General features: G+C 41.5%; 1 protein-coding gene across 4 annotated transcripts in view; it reads left to right on the top strand.

Annotated features, from left to right (window-relative positions):
* Window positions 1–329: 329 nt before the first annotated feature.
* LOC129860167 (gastrula zinc finger protein xLCGF3.1-like) overlaps window positions 330–18,913 on the top strand; it is a 76,098-nt gene continuing 57,514 nt past the window's right edge. Inside the window, exons 1-5 of one of the 4 annotated variants that reach the window (XR_008760309.1) lie at window positions 343–713; window positions 1,359–1,591; window positions 9,135–9,383; window positions 13,267–14,577; window positions 14,640–15,230. Coding sequence is in view for 3 of the 4 variants with exons in the window: in XM_055930531.1 (XP_055786506.1) it covers window positions 1,495–1,591; window positions 9,135–9,383; window positions 13,267–14,450 (1,530 nt within the window). In the remaining variant the exon portion in view is untranslated. Of the gene's footprint in view, window positions 714–1,358; window positions 1,592–9,134; window positions 9,384–13,266; window positions 15,231–18,913 lie in introns of those variants that run through there. The other 3 variants (XM_055930531.1, XM_055930530.1, XM_055930532.1) reach the window with 3 other exon arrangements.

Below are 18,913 nucleotides of genomic sequence, written 5' to 3'. Positions count from 1 at the left end.
ATCCTTCAAGGCAGATGGCCTGGTTTAGGGCCAAAGTAGTGGGATGGTGTGGTGAGTTTTTGGGGATAGTGTATAGGTATATTAAATGGTGCAATTTAAGATTTTCCCATTCTCCTTTTCCCAGTTTTTTTTGTGACCTAAATGTGCAATCCGTACTCCAACCTGCGATAGGCAGCAATACGCAAGAGTGTCTAGTCTTCCCAAAATGTATACAGAGAAGGTGTCTCCAAAGATGTTTATGTAAACCAAGATAGACCACATGTTGTTTCCAATGGGAACAAATGAGTCATAGTAGGCAGAGCCAAGCACGCGGTAGTGATATCCTATTGGCGTGTTCTAGCAAACCTCTGAATATTTCCTTTAGGCAACGCCTACTCGGTGAAGCGCTTGTGTGCAATAACCCAATTTGCCTTTGGATTCCTAAGCAAACTTTGTCCACTCTGTTCATAACAGATTTTAGTTTGACGAACAGAAAACTGTATTGAGATAAAATGTTTAATCGATCCATCTCGTTCCATCTTCTCCCACTCTCTGCCGGTGGATTTTCCTCTCACTACCATATTTATACATCCAATGAAATATCTGTCGCATTGTTCTGTCTGTGATTTCGCATTTGCTCTGTTGCAGTGGTGGAACAGGAAGTTCCGGGAATGCGCCAGAACTGTGTGGTAAAGACGATATATTTTGTGTCCGTTTCACATGTAATACTACAGGTATGTAATAGCACGTTTATACTTTGTAATATCGAAAGAATATGTCATAACGTCCTGGGTAACACATCCTTTATGGTATTATCACGTTTGGTAAAGGTTTTACGTGTTACTTTTGTGTCAAGCCGAGTGTGCATAACTATTTTATAAGTCAAATAGCTAGAGACTTTGGGTTTGGCAGAGTGAATGAAAATCATTTAGTAAAGCTAATTTCATTTAAAAAAATCTAATTATTAGCGATTTTTGAGTTCGTTATTGTTTTTGTGTAAAATTCACGGGATGTTAAAATGGCGGCTCCACTTCTGTCTACGTCAAATGAATTCAGTGCAGTCAGCGTTTTTTTTTTTTTTTTTTTTTTTTTTTTTTTTATACATGTATAACAATATTCAGACATTCAGGTGTTTCTATCTTTATCTATGATTGTTACAATGGTGTGAAAATGGGAAATACAATAGATTTTTGTGATGTGAAATAATACAGTGAAGACATGATTATTCAGGAACATATTAAATAGTGCTGCATAAACTGCATGCATTATCAGAAAGCTAAATATTTACCAAAGATTCTTAAGCAAACAACCCAAACATTAATTGTGAGTCAGGTGAACTACTGTTATGTGAAAATTATTTAAAAAAATGTTTGACTTAGGTCAGGTCTGAGACCGGTAACATCAACAGTGAGGACAAACCCAGCCTGCCTCTCTCCTTCCACACTGAGTCCAAACCTTCAGTCACTGGGTCCTGATTGTGACAGTGGAGCCCAGTTTGCACTGGAGGATTCAGAGATGGCATCAGTGAAGCTGGAAGACTGCAGTCAAACACCGGAGCTGAATGTCAACATTAAAGATGAAGAGGAGAAGATTGGGAAATCTGTTTATCATGGTAAGAGCAGATTCTATCTTCAGGTTGATTCTATAATTCTGACTCACACACCCCTGAAGAACTCCAGACTGTTGTTCGTTTCAACTTCATACTGTGCGTTGAAAGTTGCAGTAGAACTGTTTCATGATGAACTGTTTCAATGATAAGGTAGATGTTATTTCATGCTACTGAGACTTGCATGGTTTGACACCAGTATTGTCAGCATGTGTTTTATTCACTGGGCTATCTGGAGTGATCAGAGAGTAGACTAAATAAGTGAAGTAGACAAACTGACAGTGTTCTGAAGTTCTATGAAATGAGTCTGTGTAGTTGCTACGGTTGCTGTCAATTCCACTTGAATTCCAGTCAATTCAGGAAATACACTCATTCTAATTTCAATTCTCTACAATGCTTTTCGATCAGGAGAAGTTGGGGTAACACGTTACTGTAGGTGTCCTTAGTCATGTGTTAATAAAGCCTTTTATAACACCTATATAACAACAGTAATGAGTAACGGCATAAAATCTTATGAAACTAGTTTATAATGGGTGTTTATAGATGACTGTTTATCCTGTTGTCATATGCGCTAATGTCTACAGTTAATAACAACTGCTATTACACAGTCTGCATGACAACTTATGTCCTATTCTATACATAAGTGTCTGCATACCAGGTGTTATAACGGGGTGTTATATCATTTACCAATCTCTTTGTCACATTATAAAACGGGTTGTTTGGATGCTGGATGCTGATTGGTTGATAGCAAAGAGTTATCACCAATATTCATGCATAATGCCTGTTAGCACTTCCATTAGTTTTACCACATCCACTCTCCCACAGCCCAGCCAGTCAATTTATAAACCTCCCTTGGAAAAAAGCGTCTCTTGACAATATTTCTCCATGCTACTAGCCTATCTGACCTGTGCACCATGTTGCATCTCCACTGTGCCATGCATATGAATGTGACGAGACTGACAGCTTCTCTGATCCAAGCCAATTAATTTATCAGGATCATTCTAATGATATATCCAAAGAATTGGCAATAGAAACAAAGTTAGTAGCTGAAACAAATGAAAATTCACATAGTTTGCTGTCATTTCAGTTGCTTGATGTGATTGTGTGTTAGCTTTAGTTTACTAGCTAGCAGGCAAAGGAGAATATTAGCCTAGCTATCCCATAACTACACTACATGACCAAAAGTTCATCGAACCTCTCATTCCAAAATCATAGGCAGTAATATGGAGTTGGTCCCCCCCTTTGCTGCTATCACAGCCGCCACTGTATTGGGAAGGCGTGGTAGCAATTCTATAGGAAGAGCGAGACTGTAGATTCTTCTAACAGCTTTATTATAGAAGCAATCAACCATCACCAAGAATGGTTCAGAGTTGAAAGCTTCACAAACATAGTCTGGTCTCTGCTTTTTATGGAGAAGTACATCCTTTCTGTATACGTGGCATTGAGCAGAGAGTGTGTATAAGGTCATTAGTTGTCTGTGCAGATTGAAGATAGCACGAGGTTGATAGCCCGAGGTCTCAACCGTCTAACTGCATTCCCAACAGCAAACACTATAATGTGCTCCTTTCTGCAAGTTTCCATACATGTGACTTCCTGTAGATAGTAAACCCACGGGATGTCACATGCTGCGGTTTCACCCAAACGGACCTTAGTTACGGCTTATGGCTGAGTCCCACAAAGACAAGTTTGTATCAGGTTAGAAATAACACTAGCATATAACAAGAGACTATTCTTTAAGCAGTAAAACACGGGATAGCATGACTAATTATGTAATTTTCCACAACAGAGGCTTTCCACTAGGTGTTGGAACATTGCTGAGGGGACTTGCTTCCATTCAGCCATGAGTATTAGGGAGGTTGGGCACTGATGTTGGGCGATTAGGCCTTGCTCCCAGTCTGTGTTCCAATCCGTCCCTAAGGTGTTCGATGGGGTTGAGGTCAGGGCTCTGCAGGCCAGTCAAGTTCTTCCACATCAATCTCGACAAACCATTTCTTTATGGACCCCTGCACGGGGGCATTGTGATACTGAAACAGGAAAGGGCCTTCCCCAAACTGTTGCCAAAAAGTTGGAGGCACAGAATCGTCTAGAATGTCATTGTATGCTGTAGTGTTAAGATTTCCCTTGACTGGAGCTACGAGGCTTAGGCTGAACCATGAAAAACAGCCCCATACCATTATTCCTCCTCCACCAAGCTTTACAGTTGGCACTACGCATTGGGGCAGGTAGCGTTCTCCTGGCATCCGACACACCCATATTTGTCCATCAGACTGCCAGATAGTGAAGCGTGATTTATCACTCCAGAGAATTTCACATCGGTTACACCAGCCTAATCTTGGGAGTTGATAGGCTTGAAGTCATAAACAGCATTGCGAAGAGCTGCTGGCAAAATGCATAAAAGTGCTGTTTGAATGAATGCTTACGAGCCTGCTGGTGCCTACCATCGCTCAGTCAGACTGCTATATCAAATCATAGACTTAGTTATAACATAATAACACACAGAAATACGAGCCGTAGGTCATTAATATGGTCGAATCCGGAAACTATCATCTCGAAAACAAAACGTTTATTCTTTCAGTGAAATACGGAACTGTTCCGTATTTTATCTAACGCGTGGATTCCGATTGGTCAGACTAGCATTGAATCCTGTTTGAGCGCACATAGAACAGATTTACCGCTTCTTAGACTTGCTTTCAATGAGAAGATCTATAAGATTTTGGTTGAGATTTTGTATGAAAGATACTTATAATTCACAGAAGACAGTATCTGCTGTGTCAACAGTTTTCATTGCGTAGAGACCAGTGTCTGGCCCTACTGGAGCCATCTCTCCCTGGTACCATATAGAACAGAAACATTAACTCATGCTCTGGAATGCTCTTTAGGTTTTACCACCAAAAAGACATCGTAAATCTCCTGTCAGTGTTATCTCCCAGAGGTCCACTTTGAGAGAGGAGAGAGAGAGACAGAGACACAGAGAGAGAGACACAGACAGAGAGACAGACAATAAGCCCAGTAGTATGTCTTTCAAAGTAATGCTGCTGACAGTCACCAGTGAAAGGTAGCTTTGGATCCAGTATACAGTTCCTGTGTAACCTACAATGGATCCAGTATACAGTTCCTGTGTAACCTACAATGGATCCAGTATACAGTTCCTTTGTAACCTACAATGGATCCAGTATACAGTTCCTCTGTAACCTACAATGGATCCAGTATACAGTTCCTGTGTAACCTACAATGGATCCAGTATACAGTTCCTTTGTAACCTACAATGGATCCAGTATACAGTGAGTTGTAGAGGAAGACATGGTGATCCAACCAGATACATGATGACAGACCTGTTAAATAAATGACTAACCTAGAAAGATCCAGGTACAGTCACTGATACCCAGGGGGCCGAGCGGTACCTCCATGGCACACTTTGTCCCTTTTGGAGAGGTTCCTGTCATCCTAATGCTTCATCCAATACTAACACAATTTCCTGTGTTCTCATCCGAGCTCTAAGCCAATCACATTCACTTCCCTCACCACACGTGCATTGACCGGGACCATTACAGTAGAACAGTAATCTAATTTGCCGAAGGCTCAGAAATGGCCCTCTGCTATAAACTCTGTTCTAAACTCATAACGTTGGTAACATAATATGTGTATTGTTTTTTTTGATGTCCCATCAATAGGAAGGCAAGGTAATGACATAACCATATTGTTACCTACTGTTCACTGCAGGTAGATTGTATGTTGTAATATTCAATGAAATAAAACATTAAGAATGGTGAATTATATTAATCATGCATTTGTCGTGTTGTTGCTACCATTAATGCGATGATGGCTATTCATCGAATAATTAAATACCACTGTCAATTATTACGCGGTTAAATTAACCATAGAACAATTGATTAAGTAGTAACTTGGGGCGCCACGGGAAAAGTTTATTTAACTTCTCTAGGATAGGGGGCAGCATTTTCACGTTTGGATGAAACGCATACCCAAATTCGACTGCCAGCTACTCATAAGATATGCATATTATTAATAGATTTTGATAGGAAACACTCTGAAGTTTCTAAAACTGTTTGGATCATGTCTGTGAGTATAACAGAACTTATTTAGCAGGCGAAACCCCGAGGACAAACCATTCACATTTTTTTGTTGTTGTTTTGAGGTCACTCTCTTTTCAATGGGATTTCATTGGGAATATAGATTTCTAATTGACCTTCTTGCAGTTCCTACCGTTTCCACTGGATGTCAACAGTCTTTAGAAATTGGTTGAGGTTTTTTCCTTTGTGTAATGAAGAAGTACGGCCATCTTGAACGAGGGTCAGTTAAAGTGTCCTGTTTGTTAGAGGCTCTTGACCAGAAAGCTAGCTACAGTTTGTTTTAATCCTGTACTGAACACAGATCATCCCGTCTTCAATTTTATCGATTATTTACGTAAAAAAATACCTAAAGTTGTATTACAAAAGTAGTTTGAAATGTTTTGGCAAAGTTTACAGGTAACTTTTGAGATATTTTGTAGTCACGTTTCACAAGTTGGAACCGGTGTTTTTCTGGATCAAACGCGCCAAATAAATTGACATTTTGGATATATATCGACGGAATTAATCGAACAAATGGACCATTTGTGATGTTTATGGAACATATTGGATTGCCAACAACAGAAGCTCGTCAAAGAGGTAAGGCATGAATTATTATATTTTTATTTCTGCGTTTCGTGTCGCGCCTGCAGGGTTGAAATATGCTTCTCTCTCTTTGTTCACTATGGTGCTATCCTCAGATAATAGCATCGTTTGCTTTCGCCGAAAAGCCTATTTGAATTCTGACATGTTGGCTGGATTCACAACCAGTGTAGTTTTAATTTGGTACCTTTCATGTGTGATTTAATGAAAGTTTGATTTTTATAGTAATTTATTAGAATTTGGCGCTCTGCATTTTCTCTGGCTTTTGGCCAAGTGAGACAGTAGCGTCCCGCCTAAACTCAGATCTTTGGATATAAATATGAACTTTACCGAACAAAACATACATGTATTGTGTAACATGAAGTCCTATGAGTGTCATCTGATGAAGATCATCAAAGGTTAGTGATTAATTTTATCTCTATTTCTGCTTTTTATTACTACTCTCTTTGGCTGGAAAAATGGCTGTGTTTTTCTGTGACTTTGCTCTGACCTAACAATCGTTTGGTGTGCTTTCGTCATAAAGCCTATTTGAATTCTGACATGTTGGCTGGATTCACAACAAGTCTAGCTTTAATTTGGTATCTTTCATGTGTGATTTCATGAAAGTTTGATTTTTATAGTAATTTATTTGAATTTGGCGCTCTGCATTTTTACTGGCTTTTGGCCAAGTGGGACGTTAGCGTCCCACATATCCCAGAGAAGTTATCGAGTTACCGTTTCCCGAATTAACTCAAATGTAGATCAGAATATCTCTATATCCTACCCGTCATCATATTAATCAATTATTAATTATTACCTCATCAGTCTCATAATGAATGTTTCAAAATTATTGGATATCTGCACGAACCCTAGTCTTCATGATGAATCAGCTTACGCAATTGGCTTAATTATTTATTTACTAACTAATGAAATAATCACACAGAAATACATAAGCACACACACAGGATGATTATAGAATACTAACATAACGCAATGAAAGGTCCCTAGTGGACTAACCCGATATGACGGCTTGGTAGACAATGGAAAGAGGTGGGGACAGATAAAGAGCGGGAAAGACAGAATGGACCCACTACATACTATGCTCATGGAAATGCTAATACTTTGCACATAAACGGCCGCTCATTCGAAAATAATTGCTATGTACGTATTTATGCTTGTATGTCTTTGTTCTCTCTCTGTTGAAATCGCCGGTCCGTCTGTGGTGAGCAGTTCAACAGAAGTCTCTGGTTTGTAACCCGGAGGTCACAATGTCTTTTGTAGTTGTATTAGGCTTTTGTTCTGGAGTGTTCGTTAAAATTGATACTACAAGAGTACCACAATGATGAGAGGAATATGTTCTTCTCGTCTTCGGTCGAGTTTCCTAGACTATTTTACATATACAGCTGCAGACTGTGAATGTGTAGTCTAGTCTTCTTCTTTGTTGAACGTTTCAGAGTTTCTAACCATTTCGTACCGTTCAGCTCACGCTGTCGGTCACGCTGGTCTCAATGGTTGATTATTCAGGGTTCAGCTCCCGACCATTTTAAATGCCAGTAGCAACCCGGCAATGTACTGGTGTAATAGTTTTAACCATTACCTGACGTCCGGCTTACGTCTGTGTGCTTGGTCTAATGTAGATTTAGTTAACGAGTGGTTTTATGCAATCACAAAAGGGGGTGTTCCATGACGCCGAAATAATGTCTGCTCTCCCGGGTGTGGTCATTGACTGGGTAGAACTTTCATATGAAAAACAATTCTCATTTAGAAGGCTAACATCACATTTCATCTGCTCACAAATAGTTTCATATTTCATCATATAAGTTCCCCAACATTTAGATGTGAATCTGATAACTGGGAAATGTACACTTTCAGAGATACAGTTATGTTGTTCTACTGTCCTTAGTGACATCACAAATGAGTAATGAATTCAACAGGATTGTTCTTTAAGTACCCGCGGACCATTCCAAATGATTGGATTACAGAAACATTGTTTCATTATCCAGTCTGTTGATGTTGGGAGTTTGAGGGAGAACTCCCTTTGTTCCACAGAGGTTCTCTCCCTCATTATTGCATGACAAGGAAGAGAGAGTTTCTGTAAGGTATTTACGACCGTCATCAAACTGGCCAACTTTACCCCATTCCCCCCTTCCTCTCTGGTGGGAGGGGGGCTCTCTGATTGTCACCCAGAAGGGAAAATCATGACACATTGAACTGCATCCATCTATTCTGCCAACAATGTCTTACTGTACGTCATGGAATGTTGAGTCAAATGGACCTATTTTTAAAAACCTCTTATGAAGTGGGTTTTGTAGCATAAACTGGGATTTATATATTTTTGACTGATATAGTGATTGTCTGTTTGTTTCATATCTGCAAAGTAGTGAAAACGCTGTCAGTTCCACTTTAAGTGCACTTTACATTGTGTCATTTAAAGTGTGCACTTGTCTAATGTGAATTAATGTTTTGTTATCAATGTTTAGCTACCTGATCTATTGTAATGAGATACTTGAACAAGAAAAAATATAAGATATTTTTTTTGAAAAAATAATGTGCCAGAACTGTCAAGACAATCAAGTTTTCAAATCAAGTTTATTTTATATAGCCCTTCGTACATCAGCTAATATCTCGAAGTGCTGTACAGAAACCCAGCCTAAAACCCCAAACAGCAAGCAATGCAGGTGTAGAAGCACGGTGGCTAGGAAAAACTCCCTAGAAAGGCCAAAACCTAGGAAGAAACCTAGAGAGGAACCAGGCTATGAGGGGTGGCCAGTCCTCTTCTGGCTGTGCCGGGTGGAGATTATAACAGAACATGGTCAAGACATGGTCATGTATCTCTACCGCTCCTGCGGTCTCTAGAGAGTTGATAAAATAACTTTTGTGTACGTTTCTCTTTATAACTACAGGCCGACTCAGGTCAAGTCTGAGGCCAGTAACATCAACAGTGAGGACAAACCCAGCCTGCCTCTCTCCTTCCACACTGAGTCCAAACCTACAGTCACTGGGTCCTGATTGTGACAGTGGAGCCCAGTTTGCACTGGAGGATTCAGCGATGGCATCAGTGAAGCTGGAAGACTGCAGTCAAACACTGGAGCTGAATGTCAACATTAAAGATGAAGAAGAGGAGGAGAAGATTGGGACATCTGTTTCTCATGGTAAGAGCAGGTTCTAACTAAGTTTGTTGTTCGTTCCAACTTCCCACTGTGTATGAAAAGTTGCAGTAGAACTGTTTCATGATGAACAGTTTCAATGAGAAGGTAGATGTTATTTCATGCTACTGAGACTTGCATGGTTTGACACCAGTATTGTCAGCATTTGTTTTATTAACTGGTCTATCTGGAGTGATCAGAGAGTAGACTAAAGAAGTGAAGTAGACAAACTGCCAGTGTTTTAAAGTTCTATGAAATGAGTCTGTGTAGTTACTAACCCTTGTGATAGTGAGTGGAGGATTATATGAAATGAGTCGGTGTAGTTACTAACCCTTGTGATAGTGAGTGGTGGATGATATGGCTCAGAATTTTAGAGTAGTTGTATTCCCCCTTTGTATTGTACAGTATACTTACTTACAGTGCCTTCAGAAAGTATTCATATTCTTATTCCACATTTTGTTATGTTACATCCCAAATTCAACATGGATTAAATTGATATTTTTTTCTGATGACAGGCAAAACATGTTTTTTGAAATGTAAAAAATGTAAATGCAGAAATATCTAATTTACGTAAGTATTCACACCCCTGAGTCAATACTTTGTAGAAGCACCTTTGGCAGTGATTACAGCTGTGAGTCTTTCTGGGTAAATCTCTCCGAGCTTTACACACCTGGATTGTACAATATTTGCACATTTATTATTTTTCTAATTCTTAAAGCTCTCTTAAGTTGGTTGATCATTGCTAGACAGACATTTTCAAGTCTTGCCATAGATTTTCAAGCCGATTTAAGTCAAAACTGTAACTAGGCCACTCAGGAACATTCAATGTTGTCTTGGTAAGCAACTCCAGTGTATATTTGGCCTTATGTTTTAGGTTATTGGTTATCGTCCTGCTGAAATGGGAATTTGTCTTCCAGTGTCTGTTGGAAAGCAGACTGAACCAGGTTTTCCTCTAGGAGTTTGCCAGTGCTTAGCTCTATTCCGTTTAATTTTATATCCCCAAATTAACATCCAAGTCCTTGCCGATGACAAGCATACCCATAACATGATGCAGCTACCACCATGCGAAGAGTGAGAGTGGTACTCCGTGATGTGTTGTGTTAGATTGGCCTCTTCTCCGGGAACTGAGTTGGGAAGGACGCCTGTATCTTTGGAGTGACTGGGTGTATTGATGTATTGATTGTGACTGGGTGTTTGAAATATACTGCTTGACTGAGGAACCTTACCGATAATTGCATGTGTGGGTTACAGAGATGAGGTAGTGTGGTGGAATATTCTATTCAAGTGAGAGACTTGGTCATTTCTTCAAACAATATTTAATATTGATTCATTATTGCAATAATGAAACCAGTCAGCCCAACGGTATTGACTGTTGAGCTGAGCAGCCTAACTGATAGTGATAATATATATAGGACTTAAAAATGCTAAGTCAGGCTGGTTCCAACTCCCATAAGCCACCTTGGTTATTTACACAGGATGGTGTTTTACCCCCAACCCGGCTTAGTTTCCCAGATGCCAGGAAGATGAGACAATGAGGCATTGTTCTAAACTCTTCCAGGCTATCTCTATCTCGGGTCACACACACCACATATTGTCTATGGAATGATAGCTTTAGATAATTATCACCAAGTCATTGTCAGCCCAAGCTATCTAGCAAAAACCCATTTCCTTGACCCTACGCCCAGACTAACTGCAGGAAGCTAGACTGGAAATCTCTTTAACAGTTGCCAGCCCAAGCTTCAAAAAGACTCCTCTCAGTTAACTCAGAAAGGGAGAGAGAGAGTCCTAAGAACCTTACTCAGACCATCCCATTCTCACCACATCACTCTCTGACATCATCACTCTGCGCCAATAGGATTTATTTAATAAAACTACCATTTGGTGCTTAAATGTAACATAATCTTGTAATCCTGCTACCACAGTAGTCATTCAAAATTCATTTTAAACACTATTATTGCACACAGAGTGAGTCCATGCTGCTTATGTGACTTGTTATGCAACATTTTAGGCTTACCGTAACAAAGGGGTTGAATACTTATTGACTCGACATTTCTGCTTTTCATTTTAAATTCATTTGTAAACATTTAGAAAAACTTAATTCCACTGACGTTATAGGGTACTCCACTGGCGTTATGGGGTACTCCACTGGCGTTATGGGGGTACTCCACTGGCGTTATGGGGTACTCCACTGGCGTTATGGGGTACTCCACTGGCGTTATGGGGTACTCCACTGACGTTATGGGGTATTCCACTGACGTTATGGGGTACTCCACTGGCGTTATGGGGTACTCCACTGGCGTTATGGGGTACTCCACTGGCGTTATGGGGTATTCCACTGACGTTATGGGGTACTCCACTGGCGTTATGGGGTACTCCACTGGCGTTATGGGGTACTCCACTGGCGTTGTGGGGTACTCCACTGGCGTTGTGGGGTACTCCACTGGCGTTGTGGGGTACTCCACTGGCGTTGTGGGGTATTCCACTGGCGTTATGGGATACTCCACTGGCGTTGTGGGGTATTCCACTGGCGTTGTGGGGTACTCCACTGACGTTATCGGGTACTCCACTGGCGTTATGGGGTACTCCACTGGCGTTATGGGGTATTCCACTGGCGTTATGGGGTACTCCACTGACGTTATGGGGTACTCCACTGGCGTTATGGGGTACTCCACTGACGTTATGGGGTACTCCACTGACGTTATGGGGGTACTCCACTGGCGTTATGGGGGTACTCCACTGGCGTTATGGGGGTACTCCACTGGCGTTGTGGGGTACTCCACTGGCGTTGTGGGGTACTCCACTGGCGTTATGGGGTACTCCACTGACGTTATGGGGTACTCCACTGGCGTTATGGGGTACTCCACTGGCGTTATGGGGTACTCCACTGGCGTTATGGGGTACTCCACTGGCGTTGTGGGGTACTCCACTGGCGTTGTGGGGTATTCCACTGACATGGGGGGGTATTCCACTGGCGTTATGGGATACTCCACTGGCGTTGTGGGGTACTCCACTGGCATTGTGGGGTACTCCACTGGCATTGTGGGGTACTCCACTGACGTTATGGGGTACTCCACTGGCGTTGTGGGGTACTCCACTGGCGTTGTGGGGTACTCCACTGGCATGGGGGGGTATTCCACTGGCGTTATGGGATACTCCACTGGCGTTGTGGGGTATTCCACTGGCGTTATGGGGTATTCCACTGGCGTTATGGGATACTCCACTGGCGTTGTGGGGTACTCCACTGGCGTTGTGGGGTACTCCACTGGCGTTATGGGATACTCCACTGGCGTTGTGGGGTACTCCACTGGCGTTGTGGGGTACTCCACTGACGTTATGGGGTACTCCACTGACGTTATGGGGTACTCCACTGGCATTGTGGGGTACTCCACTGACGTTATGGGATACTCCACTGGCGTTGTGGGGTACTCCACTGGCGTTGTGGGGTACTCCACTGACGTTATGGGGTACTCCACTGACGTTATGGGGTACTCCACTGGCGTTGTGGGGTATTCCACTGGCGTTGTGGGGTACTCCACTGGCGTTGTGGGGTACTCCACTGACGTTATGGGGTAAGGACTAAACACTTTTCGGGCCTACCACTTTCTGTCCTGATCGGTCCACCAACTGGTGGTTTAGAATCTTTTCATATTCAGATGGTACATAGTCGTAGTAGAATTCATGTTGGTACAACAATATCTAGTCATGTATCCATGCCCTTGTATGTGTGTGGTATTGTGTGTAGGCCAATGACTCAATTTAATCAATTTTAAATTCAGGCTGAAACACAAAATGTAGAAAAAATCAAGGGGTGTGAATACTTTCTGAAGGCACTGTATATGAAGTCATATGTGTATCTCACTGACTGGTTCTTCTGATGTTGTTCACACAGGAGACCATGTTGAGACATTCTCTACATCCGGAGAGCAAGAGCAGGAAGATCACAGAGCTAAGAGGTCTCACCACTGCCCACATTGTGAGAAGATTTTCCCATTTCTATCAAAGCTAAAAATACACCTAAAAATACACACAGGAGAGAATCCGTATTCCTGCACTGACTGTGGAAAGAGATTCACAACATCACAATCTCTGACAGTTCATCAGAGAGTGCACACTGGAGAGAAGCCTTACTCCTGCTCTGCGTGTGGGAAGAGGTTCTCTCAACAGATCCACTTACAAACACACCAACATGTACACACATGGGTGAAGCCTTACTCCTGCTCTGAGTGTGGGAAGAGGTTCTCTCAACAGTTCCACTTACAAACACACCAACATGTACATACAGGAGTGAAGCCTTACTCCTGCTCTGACTGTGGGAAGACTTTCTCCCGATTGGATACCTTAAAAACACATGAACGTATACATACAGGAAATAATCCGTATACCTGTACTGACTGTGGGAAGACTTTCTCCCGATTGGATACCTTTAAAATACATGAACGTATACATACAGGAGAGAATCCATATTCCTGTACTGACTGCGGGAAGAGCTTCACAACGTCAGGGACTCTGACAATTCATCAGAGAGTACACACTGGAGAGAAGCCTTACTCCTGCTCTGGCTGTGAGAAGAGGTTCTCTCAACATATCCACTTACAAAAACACAAACGTCTACATACAGGAGAGAAGCCTTACTGCTGCTCTGACTGTGGAAAGAGTTTCTCTCAACAGAACCACTTCAAATCTCACCAGCGAATACATACAGGAGAGAAGCCTTACTCCTGCTCTGATTGTGGGAAGAGTTTCATCCGATTGGAAATATTAAAATGCCACCAGCGAATACATACAGGAGAGAGGCCTTACTGCTGCTCTGACTGTGGGAAGAGTTTCTCACAACTGGGCAACTTAAAAACACACCAATTTATACATAAAGGAGAGAAGCCTTACTCCTGCTCTGACTGCGGGAAGTGCTTCACAACATCAACTGATGTAAAAGTTCATAAAAGAGCACACACAGGAGAGAAGCCTTACTACTGCTCTGACTGTGGTAAGAGTTTTGCCAGATTGTATACCTTAAAAACACATCAATGTATACATAAAGGAGATAAGCCTCATCAGTTCTCTCAGACCAACTAAGATTAAAGTCATTACATCACTTCTGTAGTTTTCTGTAGGAATGAGATATAACATGTATCATATAGAGATGATGTGATGATCAGTTTTCTGTGGGAATGAGTTAGTAGACAACATGTGTCAGATAGAGGTGATGTGATGATCAGTGTTCTGTGGGAATGAGTTAGTAGATATAACATGTATCAGATAGAGATGATGTGATGATCAGTTTTCTGTGGGAATGAGTTAGTAGACAACATGTATCAGATAGAGATGGTGTGATGATCAGTTTTCTGTGGGAATGAGTCAGTAGACAACATGTATCAGATAGAGATGATGTGATGATCAGTTTTCTGTGGGAATGAGTTAGTAGACAACATGTATCAGATAGAGATGATGTGATGATCAGTTTTCTGTGGGAATGAGTTAGTAGATATAACATGTATCAGATAGAGATGGTGTGATGATCAGTTTTCTGTGGGAATGAGTTAGTAGACAACATGTATCAGATAGAGATGATGTGATGATCAGTTTTCTGTGGGAATGAGTTAGTAGATACAACATGTATCAGATAGAGATGGTGTGATGATCAGTTTTCACCTTTATTTTGGGGGGATTATTTGAGCAATTAAAGGACTGTTTGTTTAATTATATACAGGTTATGAAACAACTACATGTTTTTTATTAAATTGTATTTAAAACTAGAATAGTTATTTTCATCATGGATGATGAATATGTTTAGGTTACTCTATTGAAGCCAACTTAATTGACATGCCAATAAAAATAAATGAAATTGTACATGAATTTGTACTGGTCAAACTCTTTTCTTTTATAGTTAGTTCTTCATATTAGATCTGACAGTATGAATGGTTCTTATGGTTGTATTCAGTCCTTCATATTAGATTTGACAGTATGAATGGTTCTTACGGGCTGAGTGCCGGGAGTGTTTTGGTTGACTACAGTCAGAAGTTCTCTCTGACCCTGTGATGTCACCAGGACAGAACCACATGTCTCTATCACACTCCAGCCCAGAAGGTGGCAGTGATGCACAGTTAATGTTGGTTTGCACACTACAAATAAAGACCATAGAAGAAGACTGCATACTTTGTGACCTCACCACCTCCCCATGCAGGAAAACAATTTATGTGCATTCAGTGACTGCACACAGTTAAACATTTTGTTAGTACTTTTAATTTAACAACAATGTAAGATTTTTGTTTATTGTCTCTAGTGATGGGGAATCAAAGCTTCCTGAATCATTGAGGTGTTCCAGCCAATTGTGTCGAAAATAGATTCATTATTCAAGTCCTTGATCAACACACTGTACGCCTGTGGCACCTGCTGTTCAAAATAATTTACAGCAGCCTAATTCTAACGGACGACACCCTGTAGTCCCACACCCTGTAGCGCAGGGCTGTCCAACCCTCTTCCTGGAGATCTACTGTCCTGTAGGTGTTCAGTCCAACCCTCTTCCTGGAGATCTACTGTCCTGTAGGTGTTCAGTCCAACCCTCTTCCTTGAGATCTACTGTCCTGTAGGTGTTCAGTCCAACCCTCTTCCTTGAGATCTACTGTCCTGTAGGTGTTCAGTCCAACCCTCTTCCTTGAGATCTACTGTCCTGTAGGTGTTCAGTCCAACCCTCTTCCTGGAGATCTACTGTCCTGTAGGTGTTCAGTCCAACCCTCTTCCTTGAGATCTACTGTCCTGTAGGTGTTCAGTCCAACCCTCTTCCTGGAGATTTACTGTCCTGTAGGTGTTCAGTCCGACCCTCTTCCTGGAGATCTACTGTCCTGTAGGATTTTTTTTGCTCTACCCGTGGATTTTACCGTGTTTATTGTCCACATGAGTGACAGAACATTGAGTCAATCACGGCGCAACTAGAGAACATTACCAACCCCTACGCTCTGTATTTTCCGCTGGCTGCCCCACCACCACAGAAAGTGTCACGGCTTCTACCAAAGTCGATGCCTCTCCTTGTTCGGGCGGTGTTCGGCGGTCGACGTCGACGGTCTTCTAGCCATCGTCGATCCATTTTTCATTTTTCATTTGTTTCGTCTTGTTTTCCCACACGCCTGGTTCTCATTTCCCGCATTATGTGTTGTGTATTTAACCCTCTGTTCCCCCCATGACTTTGTGTGGTATTGTTTATTGTAAGTGCACATTTGTTTGACTGGTGCGCGTCGGGTTATTGTGCTCATATTTTGTATTTCTTATGCTGTTGGTTTTACCATAAACTTCTTATGGCTGCAGGGGCAGTATTGAGTAGCTTGGATGAAAGGTGCACAGAGGTGCCCATAGTAAACTGCCTGCTCCTCAGTCCCAGTTGCTAATATATGCATATTATTATTCGTATTGTATAGAAAACACTCTGAAATTTGGATTATTGGTTGAGATGGAGACGTGAATCGAACATATAAATTATTGAGATCCCTCAATCAATGTTCCCTATAATTGTTTTGGGCATTGAGCAAATATCAGGTCTGCTGAGCAAAAACATTAATGTTGTCAAAATTCTGTGCAACTTCCTGTACCCGCTTTAAGTTACACTTCTAACAGTGGCCAAGTAGGCTACTGTGGCTATTTAATCATAATGTAGGCCTACCAGAGTGGCATACCATAAAAAACTATGGAGAAGAATGCATCCCATAATATTTTAACATGGAAATAGCTGTTCTATCATTCAGCCTACAGTAGCAGCAAATGTGTGGTGTTCAATGTAGGCCTACATTCCATGAGACTTTAAAAAAAACATACAGGTCTTGGCATTAACCTGTTTATCCACTTGTCCTTCAGACAAGGAGGTGACTAAACATGTGTTGTTTTATGCAAGAAATCACTTTAGAAAACAAAATGCATTATTATTCCCATATCATTATCATAGAGAATGAGATGAATTATGCTACCCACTGCCTATTGGACTACTTGGCTTATTCAAGACCTTCTCAAAATACAACAGTGCCCCTTTAAGAGATTAAAAAAAGCTTTTTACCTTACTGGCTTTTCAAAGATGTTTAGAAATGCAGACATTGTGTGCTCTTGTAGGAAGCAACCACTCCCCCATTGTTGACTAGAAATTATCTATAACTGGGATAATAACTCACTAACTAGCAAAGATTATGAACAAAGGTGCACAGGTGGCTACATGCAGCTCTCGCTTTGATCTCAAAACAAGCACATCTACTTGTGACCACTCGTATTGTAAACACAGTCCAGTTCAAAGTGAATGGCAGATCCATATATGACAATGGGCTATTTGCATTTAGGCCTACAGCAGCTCTGATTGGTTATGGCGCAATGGTTTGTGTAGAGTAATGACCTGAATCTTGTCTGTCAATGCAATAGAATCCTACTCCAATGCGTTCTGTCTACAAGAACATTCCTTGCACAGTTTAGCATACTACAAGTCTTTGCATAGTTTGTTTTGATTGGGTATGTTACATTGAAAGTGGCTAATATTGCGTTGATTCGAGCACAATTCCCACAGTAGAGTGAAACGTTGAGTGTTAACTAAAGGGGGGAAAACTCTGGAAAGTTGAGTGAAGTTCAATCTTGTGCTTCTCTGCGCTGGCTGACATTTCTTCTGCAGGGCAGTCTGAGGGGAGCTGAGTGCCCGCGCAGGCGCGCAGTTTAGAGGGAACATTGCGCCTCAATAATTCATCTCAAGATAGAACATTGGTAATAGTCAGTGACAGTGACCTGCTAAGCAGGTCTAGGATAAAGGGAATGCTCAGTGAAAACTGCATTTATATTGTATTGATTTTGAACTAAGGCAGATGTAATCACCAAAGTCTGAAAAATCACTAATTAAATCAATTAATATTACTGTCTGTTGAGCTGTATCTGAACAGCCAATCACGTGTTTTGCTTTGCCCCAGGTGAGGTGACATCAGCTCACCTACTCATTTTAATATGTCCACCCAGAGACCAGAAGGATAGCTGTAGATACATCAACTCTCCACTAAGAGGTGCTGCCAGCCTATTATCAAATCAAATGTTATTAGTCACATGCGCAGAATACAACAGGAGTAGGTAGACCTTACAGTGAAATGCTTACTTACGAGCCCCTAACCAACAATGCAGTATAAGAAAAAATATGGATAAGATTAAAAAATAAGAGTAACAAGTAATTAAAGAGAAGCAGTAAAATAATAATAGCGAGACTATATAAAGGGGGTACCGGTACAGAGTCAATGTGCGGGGGCACCGGTGTGTTGAGGTAATATGTACATATAGGTAGAGTTATTTCAGTGACTATGCATAGATGATAACATCTATGCCAGAGGTAGCCTGACTGCCATTAGGTACCGAGATGAGATCCTCAGAGCCCTTGTGAGACCATATGCTGACACATGCACATTTGTGGCCTGCTGGAGGTCATTTTGCAGGGCTCTGGTAGTGCTCCTCCTTGCACAAAGGCGGAGGTAGCGGTCCTGCTGCTGGGTTGTTGCCCTCCTACGGCCTCCTCCATGTCTCCTGATGTACTGGCC

The sequence above is a fragment of the Salvelinus fontinalis genome, chromosome 7 (genome assembly GCF_029448725.1).
Source record: "Salvelinus fontinalis isolate EN_2023a chromosome 7, ASM2944872v1, whole genome shotgun sequence".
Taxonomy (NCBI): Eukaryota; Metazoa; Chordata; class Actinopteri; order Salmoniformes; family Salmonidae; genus Salvelinus; species Salvelinus fontinalis.
The sequence above is the reverse complement of the archived record's forward strand: the minus strand, read 5'-3'. Positions and strand labels throughout refer to the sequence as shown.